Raw genomic sequence first — 17,725 nt, 5'->3', positions numbered from 1 at the left:
GGGATCCGAACCCTCGGACGGGAGCGCCGCCGCGCTTCCCAAGCGGCGCACTATCCAGTGCGCCACCGGGCCGGCCCTTGTTTTTATTTTTTATGGGAAATAGCTGACATTAAGGTCTAAAATCATTAGTCATGGTTAAAATGTATCTGTGATGACAAACGGTTTTTTAACTCTACTTATTCTATGCCAGGAAACCTTGGGAATGTTTCTGCATTTGCAGGTCAAGAATCTTACCAACTGCAAGGACAATCATTCCTTCATGTGGGAAGGGACTTCTTATACGGTAACTGTGTTTCCAGAGCCTACATGCTAAAGACCTTAGGCATTTCGACCCAAAAGCTAGTTTATATACACATAGTAAGTGCTCAGTGTAACTGCTGAATCATTGAACGAATGAGTCAATCAAGGAGATAGGATGGCATCTGCTCTCCTCCATTGCTTCCACTTTTTCACTCATCCAACCAAACTGAGAAGAAAAAAAAAAATATGTAGAAAAGGAATGGAAAAAAGGGTCAGGGGCAGATGTTGAGGGAGCTGAGTCATAAAATCTATGACAGAGCCAAGACCTACACACTGCCAGTTAGGCCCAGAGGACACAACCAGCACAGGGCTGGGCAGAGGTTGCTTCCTCTGCACCCCCTACCACAGACAACAGAGCAGCTTTGGCTCCCTGGGAGGGCAAACGTGTCTGCAGAGCAGGGCTCCCACGAAGGGCAACAGCAGGTGAGAGCCTTGATGAGGAAGAGGCCAGAGCCAGAAAAGGTAAGTGGATTCCCCAGATAACTGCGGGAAAACTTTGACAGAAGAAATTCCTACTTGAACAGAAGGGAGATAAAAGCTATTATATTTAGAACATTCAATGTTAATGTGCCTTCATTTGCATCCCAGGCTGTGGAGACCAAGCTATTTCAGGTTACAGAAGAACAGGTAAAACCAGCCTAAGGAAAAATGATGCAACACAAGGGAAGGGAGTCAATGCCTTGAAAATCTGGAGACATTTTCTTCCTCTAGATTTTGTTTGGAGGCTGTAAAATACATCAGCAGCACTGCATCTGACCCTATCTCAGTTGACTAGCCAACTGCCCTGGGCTCCCCAACTTAATCCCAAAATTTTCCTTGGTAGTTCCTGCTCCAGTGAACTAGTTGGACACTAGCATCTTCTGACTTAACTCTAGCATCTTCTCTCTGCATATCCATGAACCCAACAAGGATCAATAATTTACTGCTTTCTGTTGTTAGGGTATCACAGACATTTCTCAAACTGGTGGTTGATCAATATCATCTATGGAGCTTATTTAAAAATTAAGATTGTCTGTTCCCACTCCAAGATAAAAATCTCCAGGAGCTTGAATTAAATGCCAAGAATAATTCTGAAGCACTGAAAGGACTGGGAACCACTGATTGAAATGAGTAAATCTACCTTTCTCCCCTGCCTTTCTCTAATCTCTTCAACTTTCAGTCTTTAGCCCTTCAATGGCGTCTCCAGTACTTGCTACAGTGCAAACTTCTCCATAGCCTTTTTCACTCTGATCATATTTTCTAGCATTATCTCCTTCTCTGTCTCCCTCTCTATCTACCTCTCTGTCCAACCTAACCCCTGAAACCATAAAAGAAAAAATTTCACTCATTCCCTGACAGTGCTATGCTCTTTCAGGCCTCTGAGTCTTTGTCCATGCAATTTCCTCTTCCTGGAAGATCCTACATCCCTTTCTCTACTTCAAGACCCATTCAAACATCACCTCCTCTGATATCTTCCAAGACAGCTCCATGCACTTGGGTGCTCCATGTACTTGGGTACTCCATTCCCTTTATTTCCTACTATCTTTATTTAGCAGGTATAATAAGATACTAAATACTAAATAACACTAAATACTAAAATAAAGATAATAGGAAATGAAGGGAATAGAGTACCTAAATACATGCGGCTGTCCACATTCTCTAAACAATGAGTATCTCAGTGGCAAGAACAGTAATTTATCTCTCTCTTTCAGTTCAATCAATGTGTTTTGAGTGAAAGACACACTAAATTATGACAGAAGAGAATGATCTTTACTATAATGCATTTTAAGATAGTATGTTTAAAATGTTCTGATTGGGTCTTGATCAATTTTAACTTTGGACCCCTAACTCAGATCCCATGCCCAATTTGAAACAGGTTAACAGAAGTATTAAAGTTTTCAGGGCCCACCTGGGGACCCAGAGCATGGAGAAGGGGACCAGACCACCATCCCACAACCAGGCACACTGTGCCAGCATCTCGGGGCATGCGCTGGGACCCGAGACATGGAAAGGGGACCAGACCCTTCTCCCACAACCAGGCATGCCATGCCAGCTCCTCAGGGACCTAGGGCATGGAGAAGGGGACCAGACCACCCTCCAACACCAGGCACACTATGCCAGCACCTTGGGGTATGCCTGGGGTCCAGACGCATGGAGAAGGGGACTGGACCCTCCACCCACAACCAGGTATGCCGCACCAGCACCTCAGAACTTTCCCAGAGACCTGGGGCATGGAGAAGGGGACTGGGCCACCACCCCACAACCAGGCATGCTGTGCCAGCACCTTGGGGCATGCCCTGGGACCTGAGACATGGCAAAGGGGGCTGGACCCTCCTCCCACAACCAGGCACACTGCACTAGCACCTTGGGTCCTGCCCAGTAACCCGAGGCATGGAGCTGGGGACCAGACCCTCCTCCCACAGTCAGGCACACCACACCAGCACCTCAGGGCCTGCCCAGGAACCTGAGGCATGGAGAAGGGTACTGGACCACCCTCCCTCAACAAGACAGACCACGCCAGCATCTCAGGGCCCACCTGGGGACCCAGGGCATGGAAAGGGGATGGGAGCCTCCTCCCACAACCAGGCACCATGCCAGCACCTCAGGTCCAGCCCAGGGACCCGAGGCATGGGGAAGGGGACCGGACCACCCTCCCACAACCAGGCACACTGTGCCAGCACTTTGGGGCCTGCCTGGTGACCCGAGGCATGGAGAAAGGGATTGGACCCTCCTCCCACAACCAGGCACATGGAGCCAACGCCTTGGGGCCTGCCCAGGGACCAGAGGCATGGAGAAAGGGACCAGACATACCCCACAACCAGGCACACTGCCAGCACCAAGGAGCATGGCAAAAATATCACCTCATTTTGGTGGCCCACCACAGCCACCACAATAAGCATAGCTCCCGTGAAAGTGGCTAGACACCACAACCACCACACAGATGGTCCGCCAACCAGCGGAGTGCATTGACACAAGGAGAGTCACCAGAAGAGACCAAGAAAAGAAGAGGATGTCTCTCTCCACAAAGCCCATTTCAGAGTGACAGAAGAAGCATCTGCTCTATGATAATATTAAGGGACCTGATCACACCTCTCAGCATTGGACAGATCATCTAGGCAACAAATCAACAGAGTAACCATTACTCTTTCAGAAGAAGTAATCTAGGGTAATTAGAGGGGGGAGGAGGAGGCAATGGGGGAAAGGGAGAGGTTGGACAAGGGAATAAAGAATAATTACAATTTGTAACAATATATATGCTAGTAATATTGATTTGATCAACATATCTCAATGTTCAACCCCAAAAATATGTATAATTGATTTTGATTCAATAAGTAAATTTTTTTTAAAAAAGAAGTATTAAAGTTCTAAGTGAAAGGTAACAAAAGAAAAGTCTGAAACAAAGTTTTTGATTTAGGGAAATCAGATAAATTCTATGATAGAACTCAAAGCAAATCCTAATGCTAATTAGAAATTAGAATCTTAACAAGTCAAATCATTGAGCTGCTAATAAGATTCCATTTATGAGAAAGTGATATGGGATTTTTTTAAGGAGGTTCCTCATCAGAAAAGAAGTTCTAAAAAATCAAGAAGAAAAAATTCCCATGAAACCAATTCTACTCAATTGTGGGAAGGTGTTATGAATATGGACTTGAACATTGTCTATAATAGCAATGCTCTAGAATACCGAAGTATTATAACAGCAAAATCTAGACAAACCATTCTCTAATCAGAAGAAGAATGTCATGTTTTCCATGACATATCCGATAATGGAAAGTAACTACATCCTCACATCCTGCACTGTCTAGCACAGGGCCTGGCAAATTAGAAAGACTCGCTAACCCTGAAAGGAAACATGAGCCTTTACCTAGCATAGGAAGACTCAGCCATGGAACCCCAATGGAAAGGAACTTCTACACCAACTCACAAGAGCTGTAAGTTCTGAGCATTCTTTCAATGATGGTTTGTGCTTCAGTGTGCCACAAAACAACAATACTGAAATCCAAAATATTTTTTAATGTAAATTTCTCTGCCTATAGCTTTCATTAGAGAAAATGAGACCTGCCTCTCTTCAGAAGCTATGTGATACATATGAGGACAGACTGACATTAAATACATTTTACACAGGCTTGACACCCACAGTGCAGCAAAATACTAATGGAAAGATGTAATGCAATCTCGACAGCATGATTAAGACATATGTAAACAACTACCACAAGACTGGAATGATAAAGTGCCATATTTACTTCTTATCTAGTAGACCTCCCTAAAGTATATTCTGGGTTCTCAACATTATAATGTACAGTACAGAAGAAGATGAAAAGTAGATTAAGTCATATCCAAGAATTCTGGGAAGGAATAATGTTGAGAATAAAATATACAATTTATAAGATAAATCTACGAGAAAGCACAGAAAGAAATGTGTAGTCTGATAGAGAAAAATATATCTAAAGCACCAAAAAATATCTCAGAACGTTCCAGAGTGGTTAAAATGAAACAGTAATAACAACAAAATAATAATAATGGCTAGCAGTTATTACCTGCTTACTCTGTACCAAACACTAATCATTCTGTATGCATCATTTTATTTAATCTTCCTGAGAACACCCATTTTACAGATGAATAAATTAAAACTTAAGGCTTAGGTCATATGACTAATCAGTGGCAGAACCAGAACTCTAATCCAAGACTCTCATACTCCTAACCACTATGCTACCTGGTCTTAATACAAAGCTAAGAAGCATAGAAAGACAATCTAGATGAAGTTTTCTATGCAATACCCTTAAATCGCTTAAAAGAAAAAAATCCTAAAATGTATATATGCTAAAATTTTCTGTCAAATACTTTGAAGTCTGGGAATCAAAACATGACCCCATAGGAAGGGGTCAGAATCAGGAAGAGTTTACTATTTTATAATGAAGCTTCAGCATGGACTAATTAAAAAGAGCTGAGAAGACCTCCAAAAAAAAAATAGTTTGCATGTATTCTTCTCCCACGCAAAAAGCAAATAGAAAATAATTAAATCCAATTAAGGCTAACATAGTTAATACAATTGTATTAGGGGACATCAAGATGTAAATTCAAGAAATATTAGAGCCAGGAGTTACAAGAACTTCTAGTATCCCTGGTCTTCTTCATTAGTTCTCGTTACAAAAGGAGACCATTCAATTCGATTCTGTGTCGATTATAAAAAATACTCTGTGAAACTATCACGCTCCTTTCCTTAAAGTTGAGGCACTATTACTGGAATTTGAGACTGCTAAGATCATCTCAACTACAGATTTGTTTAGATTCCAACAAACAGTATTAGGAGAAAACTAGATGCAACAAGTGAGTTTCTTTGCAACAGAGACAACTAAAAGACCAGGCCTCCTACCAGCCCCAGAGACGTAGGAGGGTCCACAGAGCACAGTTACAATAATCTGATAAGGACACAGGCGTCGGAATGAATGAATTGCCAAACTTTCTTTCCTTAAAGGAGACAAATATTCTCCTGGGCAATCATTTTCTACTGGGGTGTTTAAGACTAAAGCTTTAGTCTTTTTATCCCTCTACTCAAGATTCAGATTCCAAGCAGGAAGCAACCAATTGGCCCAGCTGGCATCACTAGTCGTCCTTTTGAGGACTAGTGCCACCTGGGTACATGTAATAGGGAAGAAGAAATTCCCCAATAGGTGATATTTGGAAGGGGAAATGGATACTGTACAGAAAACAACAGTGTATAGCGATGACCTTGAAACCCTTAGCACATGGATTGAGGACCATTTCTGCCTTTTTCCAATGGGAGATTTCATCTGCAAAGATTCTGAGTGTTCAGCTGGTGGACTCTTCAGTGGACCTAAAGCAACTTCATAAGCCACATGAAGACTGCTATATTTCATCAGAAATAGAAGATCAAGGACATCCCTGATTGGTGCAATCCTTTAAGGTAAACCTATAGTATAATGTACAAAAAGCCAAAATGGACTTCCATGGGTCAAATAACCAAGACAAAAAAACAGAAAAAATAAATGCCCGTAACCAAGAAAAAAGCCAGTCATCTCATTTGGAAAGCTAAAGATTGTTATGAAAGGTTTGTCCCTCATTTGTGACAACAAATTAATCCACCTTTAATTGATTTGAAATAAAACAGACATCTGGTAAGATTATCCAAATCCACAAAGTCAGAAAACTTTTAAAAAACTAAAACAGGGTATGAATTATTTAACAGTTTGAAGAGACCCAGGCTTTTCAAATGTTTTTATGGTATCAGATGACATATCAATTACTGATTTGGGAATAGTTTTATTACAAGATCATGATAATGTAAAACATTCTGTAATACATCCCAGCTGAAAATGATTGCCAAGGGAAAGAAGTTTGTTTTCTTTAAAGAAAGTTTGGCAATTATTTGAGCCATAACATCATTGTTTAGGAGAGTACCCTGAGGGCTGACCATTAAGCCTTAACACTTGGATAAAAACTATCACTGGGAAGCAGACGTGGCTACAGAAGATTTCAGGACATCTAAATAAATATTCAATATGTTTTTAGTTGGTGAAAATCCTTGTGGAGGACCCCTCATAAAAAGCAGAGCCTCTAAATGCATCTCTTGAGTCTATCCTAATAGGACATAATACTCAAAATTTTTCTTAAGTTAAAATAGTTTCACTTAAGAAATAGAAGGAAAAGAAGATACACACTGGAAATTTGAGACTTTCCACTTCTCTAGTATGTTCTCTGATCTCAGAGGTAGGAAGGTAGAGACATATTAGGTGAATGGGCATATTCTGGCAGTACGAAGACAAGACTGAGTCATAATAAAACAGAGGGGAAAGCTCCAGAGATTTTACTCTCTTCAGGCTCTGAGAGGCCATGAGATTAGTCCTGTGAGCAACATTTCTAAAAGAAAAATAAGGTTTATTTGCCGCAGAAATAGGACTGAAGTACCAATGTCCTCTCAGCACTAGACAGTAGCAAATGGCCAAAGAAACATCTGCTGAGAAAATGGATCTGAACACACCCCGGACGTCTTCCAACAAAGATCAGACACCACTTAGCCTTGTCACTTCAGAAGACGCAACACCACCATCAAACTTCCTCATTCAGCTGATGAGAATTCATATTCAGTGAGGCTCCCCCCAGCTTGAACACTGATAGCATCTGTCCATTCAAAATCCTTAGGCTGGCATGAAAGACTTCTTATGAACTCACCTCTACTTTCTCTCTGGTCCACCGTCCTCTCCCTCAGCACCTCCTACTCCTGTTGGATCTAAGCTGTCACACTGAATGGCCTGCAGGACCACAAGCACGCTATGATCTTTCTGGCTTTGGGACATTTGCACATGTTGTTCTCTTTGCTTGGAATATCTTTTCTATTCTTCGCCCTACTCTTCCTCTGGCTACTCAGTATTCTTTCAATGTTCAACTTCAGTCTTTCAGTATTCAACTTCATGTCATCTGTCTTTCACTGTCCAATTTCATGTGCTAACTTTCCTGGATGTTTCCTTAAGCATTCCCCACTGATAAGTTCAGTACTACCCTGCTAAATTCCCCTAGCACTCTTGCAATTAAAGCACCTATGAAATTGACCCATAATTAACTATTTACTTGTCCATGTTCCCATACACTGAGTTTATCTATGAATAAATCCAGGAACCACAAAGAGAAGGCAGAAGCCACAAAGGCAGGAACACAAAGAAAAGGTAGTCAATCAATATTTGTGGAAGAAAGAGTTTTATCCCCTGACTCAGCATACTATCAGGCACATGGTGAACTTTCAATAAATATTTGCTGAATATTTGCTGAATGGGTCTCAGGCACTCATAATTATTTGCTGGAGGGATGAATTGATGGACAGATGACCAGGAAGTGCTGCATACAAGAAATCTTAAATTTCAATATTCTACTTTCTAACCTCAAACACCTATCCATCTAGCTCTCTCAGACCCTCATTTTTTGTTCCTGGGTCTGACCTCACAGAGATGTCCAGTCTCTTGATATTTCCATAGTCACCAAGTCTTTAAATGCCTTGGTGGTGTCACTTCCTTCCCTACTCAATCTGCACCCATTTTTTAATACCACAGACTTTTAATCCATACCTTCATCTACAAAAGAAAATCCAATCTTGCACAAATCTCTGCTGTCATGAATATCCTCCTGTCACTACTACGAGAAATACTATATCAGGATAATGTCATACCACCATGTAGATGGGGGCCCCCTAAAAAATTCATGGTCTCCAACCTCAGCTAGAACTTCATGACACTGGCCAGTCCTTTTACCCAGAATCAGCTCCCTCATCCATTTCTCGCCCCTCTCCAATCATCTTCACTCTCCCCAGTTCTGCTAATTACCCTCACCCTCCACTGTTGGCAGATGTCATATCCTTGCCTCCTACTATATCAGGTTACCGAGGCAAGAAGGCATCAACTTAATTCCCTGGCTGCACACCAACAAGCTTTTTACATCCCCGTCTGTCCACTCCTCTTTTCCTTCTGTATCAAAGGATGAGGTGTCTACCCTACAGCCTATCCTCCCCTGAAGATGAATCCTGTTATCTGTGCTTTTGATCTCATCCTCTTCACTGTTGTATAGTCTTTGCTCTATATATTAACCTCGATCTCTCATATCTTCAATTTCTCTCTTTGTTCTGGCTCATCTTTAGCATACTGATATGCTAAATTTTCTCTCTTAAACCCCTCTTAACTCCATATCCTCTCCCTAAATTTGACCTACTTTTTTCTTCTCTTATCAGCCAAGCTATTTGTAGCATTATTGTCTACGTCTTTGGGTGCCACTCACTCAGCCAATGCAATCAAACTTTTCTGGGTCTGACGCAGGGGCAAAAATAAAGAAGATCCCATAACTTGGAACATGATTATCATCAGGAAGTTAAACTCTAAAATCAACACATAATGAATAATCAAGAAGACAACAATTCCCAGGTCAGAGTGAGACCTAATTAAAGGTATCAACAAGGGGACTGGCCCGTAAATTAGCCGTATCCATCTGAGAGAAAAGGTATCTTAGCCAATGAGCATTAAGCATTTTAGTTCCATAGTAAGAATTTGCATTAGGCTAGCACTGTGTCACTCCAATTCTATAATTTCCCTTATTTTGAGTCCTTCTGATTTTATTTGGCTTCCCTTGTTGGCTGCCCCTACAGAGAGAGACTCTCTCATTTCAGGAGATTTCAGGACTCAAGGTACAGATTAGTTCCCCTATTCAGGCTGGACTACCTATGGAGAACTTATAAGTTCATAATGAATGTTAACGGCAACACATTATTTTTAACAAATGGATATAAATCATTCATTTTAACAGAAGTTGGTGTGTCAGCACTAAAACAACAAATGAAATACTGTTACCAACAAAAAGTTCCATGAAGATGTGGAGGTTGCATCTTTCTCAAATATTAAAAAAGCTTTCTGCATTAAGTAAATCGCTTTAGATAGTTTATTCTTCTTTATCTTATTCATTATACTTAATTCTGTAAAAACAAACAAATATTTAACCAAAAAGGTGAAATAAAAAGTATCTTTTAAATTTTTTGGAAATACAGGCTATCCCAAATTTAATTACCTGTGAAACAATCAATGCTTCCAGATTGTTTTAACTTTTCTGGACCTTTTGTAGAAATATTTTTGCCAGCAGTTGGAGTCTGCAAAACTGAAGAAGAAGAAGAAAAACAACTTTCATTACAATTAGGTTTCTGTCCAAGACAGGAAATATTTTATTAACATTAAACAGTAACTATTTGTAAAATTACTGCTTCCTCCATCATATGCCATTTTTTAAACTAATAGACAAAAATTCAAATAAATCTACTATGACGCAATTTTTTTGTCAAATCCTCTTTTATTTGTCACAGGACATAAGAATTTCCAACTTATAAAAATTTGATTTTTACATACAATAAAAATTATTTTATTTAATTACATAAAAAAATTTATTTTCTATTTCATTTTAAATTAAATCATCTTGAAGGTTGATAAATAGCATCCAACTTACTTTTGTTCAGTTTACCTTCTCACACAGTATAGATGGCAAGTCCTGACACCAATCAAGTGTCAAAACTCTGCCCTCAGTCCTTTCTAGAGAAACTGTTTCATTCAGAGTCCCTGCAACTACTCTGGGTACCACATGAATACCTATACTCTACTCTAGCTGTGGTAGCAGAACCCAGAAAAAGAGGTGAGTGGGCACAGACCCATAACCCAGTGGCCCAACCCACAGGAGGAATTACACTGCCACATGTGGTAGCACACCTACGAATAGGAGGCACATGCACAGCCCACATGACTGCCTTGACATGGGGAGAGAGACACAAAGAACCTGCTGAGTTCAGAAACCAGGACACCCAAATAGTATAAGGAAGAAAATTCCCAATCACCACAGCCCATTCCCCAAGTGGGAGAAGCAAAGATACAGACAGAGCCTCTGCCTGTAGGAGAAAGGAAAGAAAAACCCTGCCCAGTGTCACCCATTCAATCTGAGGAACTCTAATACACCCCAGTGCACCCACCAGTGTCAAGGGAAACTAGCTGGGGTGCCAACAAGTCTGCGTAGGGTCACTCACCCCAGCCAAAGAGTGATAAGGCACCCAGGCACTTCTCCCAAGCACTCGAGAGCTCACCCACATCCCTGATGAACCAGCACAGGGTCACTAACCTCAGCAAGGAATCACTAAATTCCCCAGTGCCTAGGCCACCCACATGCAATTGCAACACTGAATACAGCCAAAGTCCCCATACGGAGACTACATTACTGCCTCTATCCAGAACCAATACTAAAACCCTCTACTCAATGGTCAATATAAAATACATCTACCAAAGGAAGTCTCTTTCCTCAAAGCCCACTCCAGAGTAACAGAAGAAGTAACTGCACCACCAGATGACCAGACATCAACATAGAGATACTAAAAATATTTGGGGAAAAAAGATAGAAAAAAAAGAAAGACAATAAGATACCACGAACGAATACAATAATTCTCAAATACCAGACCTCATAGAGCAGAAAACCCTGGAAATAAATGAAAAGGAATTCTGAATAACAATTTTAAGGATACTCGATGAGATGCAAGAAGACTCAGTTAGACAACACAACAAAATGGGAAAGAGTATCCAGGACATGAAAGAGGAAATGTACAAAGAGAGTAATACCTTAAAATATGCAGCAGAACTCCTGGAACTGAAGGATTCATTCAATGACATATAAAAAACACAGCCAAGGGCTTAAGCAGCAGGCTAGAGCAAGCAGAAGAATAATTTCTGATCTTGAAGATAAGTCTTTCAAAATAACCCTGGCAGACAAAAATAATAATTTTTTAAAAAGCATTTTAAAAAATGAAGAAAATCTAAGACAGCTAGCAGACAGCTTTAAGTGTACAAACATACAAATCACAGGTGTTCCAGAGGAGGAGGAGAAAGAAAAATGCATTGAAAACCTATTCAATGAAATAATAGCAGAAAACTTTCCAGGCATAGGCAGAGACATGGACCTTCTGACCTGGAGGCTCAAACATCCCCAAACAGATTCTACCAAAAAAAGGTCCTCTCTGAGACACATCATAATCAAACTGGCAAAACTTAAAGACAAAGAAAATCTTAAAAACAGCAAGAGAAAAATGTCAAGTCACCTATAAGCGAGTCCCCATCAGATTAACAGCAGACTTCTCAACAGAAACTCTACAAGACAGAAGAGAATGGGGTGATATATTCAAAATACCAAAAGAAAATACTGCCAGCCAAGAATACTATACCGAGAAAGGCTATCCATCAGAAATTAGGGGAAAATAGTGTATTTCCCAGACAAATAAAAACTATAGAAATTCACCACCACATGACCAGCCCTGCAAGAAATCCTCATGGGAGTTCTGCATTTGGAATCCAAAAAACGTGATCACTAACACACAAGAAAGAACAAAACCCACTGGTAGAACAAAATGCAAATGACAAAAAGAAAGAAACTATATCTTACCAGCTCAAAAAACCAACAAGAAACAAAGACAAACAATAAAAGAGAGAGAAAGGAACAAAAGATATTTAAAACATCCAAACAAAAATCAATAAAACACGAGGAGTGAGACAATACCTGTCAGTAACAACCCTAAATGAAAATAGATTAAATTTCCCATTCAAAAGACACAGACCAACTGATTGGATTAAAAATCTAGATACAGGGCCAGCCCCATGGCTCACTCGGGAGAGTGCGGCACTGGGAGCGCAGCAGCGCTCCCGCCACAGGTTAGCATCCTAAATAGGGATGGCCGGTGTGCTCACTGGCTGAGTGCAGTGCGGGCGACACCAAGCCAAGGGTTGCGATCCCCTTACCAGTCACAAGAAAAAAGACAAAAAAAAAAAAAAATCAAGATCCAACTATATGTTGACTTCAAGAGACTCAGCTCACAGACTAATAGTCTAAAGACACACAGAGACTAATAATGAAGGGATAGAAGAGGATATATCACACAAATGGAAAATAAAAGTGAGCAGGAATAGCTATTCTTATATCAAATAAAATAGACTTTAAACCAAAAACCATAAAAAGAGACAAAGAAGGCCACTATATAATGGTAAAGGGATCTATCCAACAAGAAAACATAACAATCATAAACATATATGCACCCAACATCAGAGCACCCAGATATATAAAGCAAACACTATTAGACCTAAAGAAAGAGATAGACCCCAATACAATAACAGTGGAGACCAGAACACCCCTCTCTCAGCACTGGACATATCATCAAGGCAACAAATCAACAGAGAAACACAGGATTTAAACTACACATTAGACCAGTTGGACCTGGCAGATATCTACAGAACATTTCATCCAACAACTACAGCACATACATTATCCGCACATGGAACTTTCTCCAGAATAGATCACCTGTTAGTTCACAAATCAAGTCTCAACAAATTTTTAAAAATTGAAGTCATTTCAAGTACCTTTCCAGATCACAATGGATTAAAACTAGAAATCAGTAACAAACAAAACTCTGGAAACTATATAAATACATGGAAATTAAAAAGTATGCTCCTGAATACCATATGGATCCAAGAAGAAGTTAAACAAGAATTCAAAATATTTCTTGAAACTAATGAAAATAAAAACACATCGTAACAAAACTTGCAGTACACTGCAAAAGCAGTACTAAGAGAGAAGTTTATTGCAATAAATGGTTACATCAAAACAATAGAAATATTTCAAATAAACAACCCAATGTTACACATCAAAGTACTGGAAAAACAAGAACAAACCAATCCCCAAATTAGTAGATGAAAAGAAATAATTAAGATCTGAGCAGAACTAAATTAAATAGAAATCCAAAGAATGATGCAAAAGATCAATGAAACAAAGCATTTTTTTTTTGAGAAAGTAAACAAAACAGACAAACTATTAGCTTGGCTAATTAAAAAGAGATGAGAGAGAACCCAAATGACAAAAATCAGAAACGAAAGAGGAGACATTACAACCAATACCACAGAAATTCAAAGAATTGTTAGAGACTACTAGAAACAAATTTGAAAACCCAGAAGAAATGGATCGATTTCTGGATGCATACAAACTACCAAGACTGAATCAAGAAGAAATAGAAAACATGAACAGACCGATAAAAAGGAACAAGATTGAAGCAGTAATCAGCAGCTTCCCAAAACAGAAAAGCCCAGGACCAGATGGCTTTACTGCTGAATTCTACCAAGCCTTAAAAGAAGAATTGATACCAAGTCTCTTTATCCGAAAAAATTAAAACAGAGGCCATTTTCCTAAACTCATTCTATGAGGCCAGCATCACCTTGATACCAAAACCAGAAAAAGATACAACAACAACAAAAAAGAAAACTATAGGCCAATATCTCTGATGAACATCGACACAAAAATTCTCAACAAAATATTAGCAAACAGAATACAGCAATACACACAAAAAAGTATAAACCATGATCAAGTGGGATTCATCACAGGGATGCAAGGTTCAGCATATGCAAGTCAATAAATATAATACACCAACAACAAAATCAATGACAAGAACCATACAATTATCTCAATAGATACAGAAAAAGCATTTGACAAATTCAACATCCCCTATGATAAAGACTCTCAGAAAATTAAGTATAAAAGAAAAGTATCTCAACACAATAAAAGCCGTATATGACAAACATACCATCAATATCATCACAGGAACAAAACAAGGATGCCCACTCTCACCACTCCTATTTAACAACAGTATTGGAAATGCTAGCTAGAGCAATCAGGCTAGAGAAAGAAATAAAGGGCATCCAGACTGAAAAAGATGAAGTCAAACTGCCCCTGGTTGTAGATGACATGACCTTATAAACAGAAAAACCAAAAGACTCTACAAAAAACTCTTACAGTTAGTAAGTGATTTCAGTAAAGTTGCAGGGTACAATATCAACATACAAAAATCAGTAGTGTTTTTATACTCCAACAATGAGCTAGCAGAAAAAGAAATCAAGAAAACTAACCCATTTACAATTGTTAACAAAAAAAAAAATACCTAGGAAAGATTAAACTTATCCAAGGGGGTTAAAGATCACTGCAAGGAGAACTAAAAATCACTGTTGAAAGAAGAAACAAAAAGGTGAAAAGACATTCCATGCTCTTGAATTGGAAGAATTAACATTGTGAAAATGTTCATACTACCCAAAGCAATCTACAGATTCAAAGCAATCCTCATCAAAACACCAATAACATTCTTCACAGAAATAGAAAAAACAATCCTAACATTCATATGGAACAACAAAAGATCCCAAATAGCCAAAGCAATCCCAAGCAAATAAATAAATAAATAAATAAATAAATAAAGCCAAAGGCATAACACTACCTGGCTTCAAATTATATAACAAAGGTATAGTAACCAAAACAGCATGGTACTGGCATAAAAACAGACAGACCAATGAAACAGAATAGAGAATCCAGAAATCAACCCACCTACTTACAGCCAACTGACCTTTGACAAAGGCAACAAGAATATACACTGGGAAGATTTGCCTCTTCAATAAATGGTGCTGGGAAAACTAGACATCCATATGTAGAAGAATAAAACTGGACCCATACCTCTCACCATATACCAAAATAAACCCAAAATGGATTAAAAACTTATATACCTGAAATTGTAAAACTCCTAAAAGAAAACATATGGAAAACACTTCAGGAAGGAGGAATGAGCAAAGATTTTAGGAATAAGACTCCAAAAGCTCAGATGACAAAAGAAAAAATAAACAAATGGTATTACATCAAGCCAAAAACTTCTGCACAGTGAAAGAGACAGTTAACAGAGTGAAAAACAACCTACAGAACAGGAGAAAATATTTGCAAACTATGTATCAAACAAGGGATTGATATCCAGAATATACAAAGAACTCAAACAACGTAACAGTAAAAAAAAAAGTAACCCATTTAAAAAATGGTCAAAGAATGCAAATTAAAAAACCACCCTGAGATATCATCTCACCCCAGTTAGACTGGCTATAGTCAAAAAGAATGAGAATAACAATGCTGGTGAGGATGTGGAGAGAAGGGAATGCTCCTACACTGTTGGTGGGACTGTAAATTAGAACAACCACTATGGAAAACAGTATGGAGGTTTCTTAAACAAGAAACAAGATAGATCTTCCATACAATCCAACAATCCCTCTTCTGGGTATATACCAAAGGAATGGAAATCATCATGCCAAAGGAATACCTGCACTCCCATGTTCATCACAGCTCTGTTCACAATAGCCAAGATATGGAAGCAACGTAAATGTCCATCAATGGATTATTGGATAAGGAAAATGTGGTATACACCATGGTATAGTATACTCTTCTGTAAAAAAGAATGATATTCTCCCATTTGGAACAACATGCTTATTTGAGTGAAATAAGCAAAGCACAGAGGATGAGTACCATATGTACTCATTCATAAGTGGGAGCTAAGAGAGAAAGAAGGGAGGAAAGAAAGACCACAGTGGTTCTTTGGACTTGCAGAGGGAGAGAACACACCCAGGGACACAAAGTGGAGTGGGGGAAAGGGGGATGGGGAGGGAGGTCGGGGATAATTGGGTGGGGGACAGGAGATATCACAATTTGTGGTAATGGGCATGCTGCCAGTATGGATCTGGCCGTCATATCTTAGGCACAAGTGGTGACAATTTGCTCTGTAACCTTTGAATATTCATAACCAATTAAAAAAATAAATAAATAATAAATTTTAAAAATTAAAAATGGCCAAAGGAGCTGAATAGGCATTTCTCAAAGGAAGATATACAAATGGCCAACAAACACATGAAAAAATGCTCAACATCACTCAGCATCAGGGAAATGCAAATCAAAACTACACCGAGATTATCATTTCACCCCAGTAAAACTGGGTATTATCAAAACCACAGAGAGCAACAAATGCTGGTGAGGATGCAGAGAAAGGGGAACTCTCATACATTGTTGGTGGGACTGTAAATTAGTGCAGCCATTACACAAAATGGTATGGAGGTTCCTCAAACAACAGATAAAACTGCCACACTATCCAGCAATTCCACTGCTGGATATCTACCCAAAGGAATGGAAATCCTCATGTTGAAGGGATACCTATACTCCCATGTTTACCGCAGCTCTGTTTACAATAGCCAAGCATTGGAACCAACCTAAATGTCCATCAATGGATGACTGGATAAGGAAAATGTGGTATATATATATATATATACACAATGGAATACCACTCTGCAATAAAAAATGAAACTCTGCCATTCACAGCAACATAGATGAACTTGGAGAAAATTATGTTAAGTGAAATAAGCTTGGCACAGAAAAAGAAATACTGCAGTTACTCACTCATAAGTAGGAGATAAAAAAAATAACAAATAAGTAAATAAATAAAGATACAACAATCACAATGATTCGCTGAACTTTCAAAAGGAGAGAACAAAACTGAGGCCACCAGTGGTGAAAAAGGGAGAGGGGAAGGGAGGGTTAGTGAGAAATTGGTTAAGGGCCACAAAAATGATTATAATGTATAATGTTGAATATACTAATTGTGAAGGTTAATTCTAGACGTCAACTTGGCTAGATAAAGGAATTCTAAGAAACCTGGTAAAGCTATCTTTTTAGGTGTGTCCATGAGGGTGTTTCCAGCAGAGATAAGTATGAGAGTCTGAGTGGACTGGGTGGGAAGTATCCAAATAGCTGGGAGTCCAGAGAAAACAAAAGACAGAGGACAGAGGTGAAGCTCTCTCTCGATCTGCTGGAGCTCGTCTATAGACATCAGAGCTTGAGACTCTTCAGCTTTTGGGTTCCAGAACTTATACCAAGGATGCCACCAGCTTCCCTGGTTTTGAGGCCTTTGGACTTGGACTGAGCCATGCTACTGGTATCCAGTTTATAGATGGCCTATTATGGAACTTTTGTTCATAGTTGTGTGAGCTAATTCCCCTAATAAATCCCTCTCATATAATTATAACCTATCTTATTGATT

General features: G+C 39.3%; 1 protein-coding gene across 1 annotated transcript in view; it reads right to left on the bottom strand.

Moving 5' to 3' along the window:
- The window catches only part of LOC103587571 (chromosome unknown open reading frame, human C12orf55), a gene marked incomplete at its 3' end in the record, with an annotated part of 124,558 nt that overhangs the window by 42,784 nt on the left and 64,049 nt on the right, over window positions 1-17,725 (bottom strand). The window contains exons 15-16 of the mRNA XM_008569066.1: window positions 9,841-9,927; window positions 9,627-9,748 (exon numbers count right to left, since the gene is read on the bottom strand). Of these exons, the coding sequence (XP_008567288.1) occupies window positions 9,627-9,748; window positions 9,841-9,927 (209 nt within the window). The remainder of the gene's footprint in view (window positions 1-9,626; window positions 9,749-9,840; window positions 9,928-17,725) is intronic.

The sequence above is a fragment of the Galeopterus variegatus genome, unplaced genomic scaffold (assembly GCF_000696425.1).
Source record: "Galeopterus variegatus unplaced genomic scaffold, G_variegatus-3.0.2 Scaffold461, whole genome shotgun sequence".
Taxonomy (NCBI): Eukaryota; Metazoa; Chordata; class Mammalia; order Dermoptera; family Cynocephalidae; genus Galeopterus; species Galeopterus variegatus.
The sequence above is the reverse complement of the archived record's forward strand: the minus strand, read 5'-3'. Positions and strand labels throughout refer to the sequence as shown.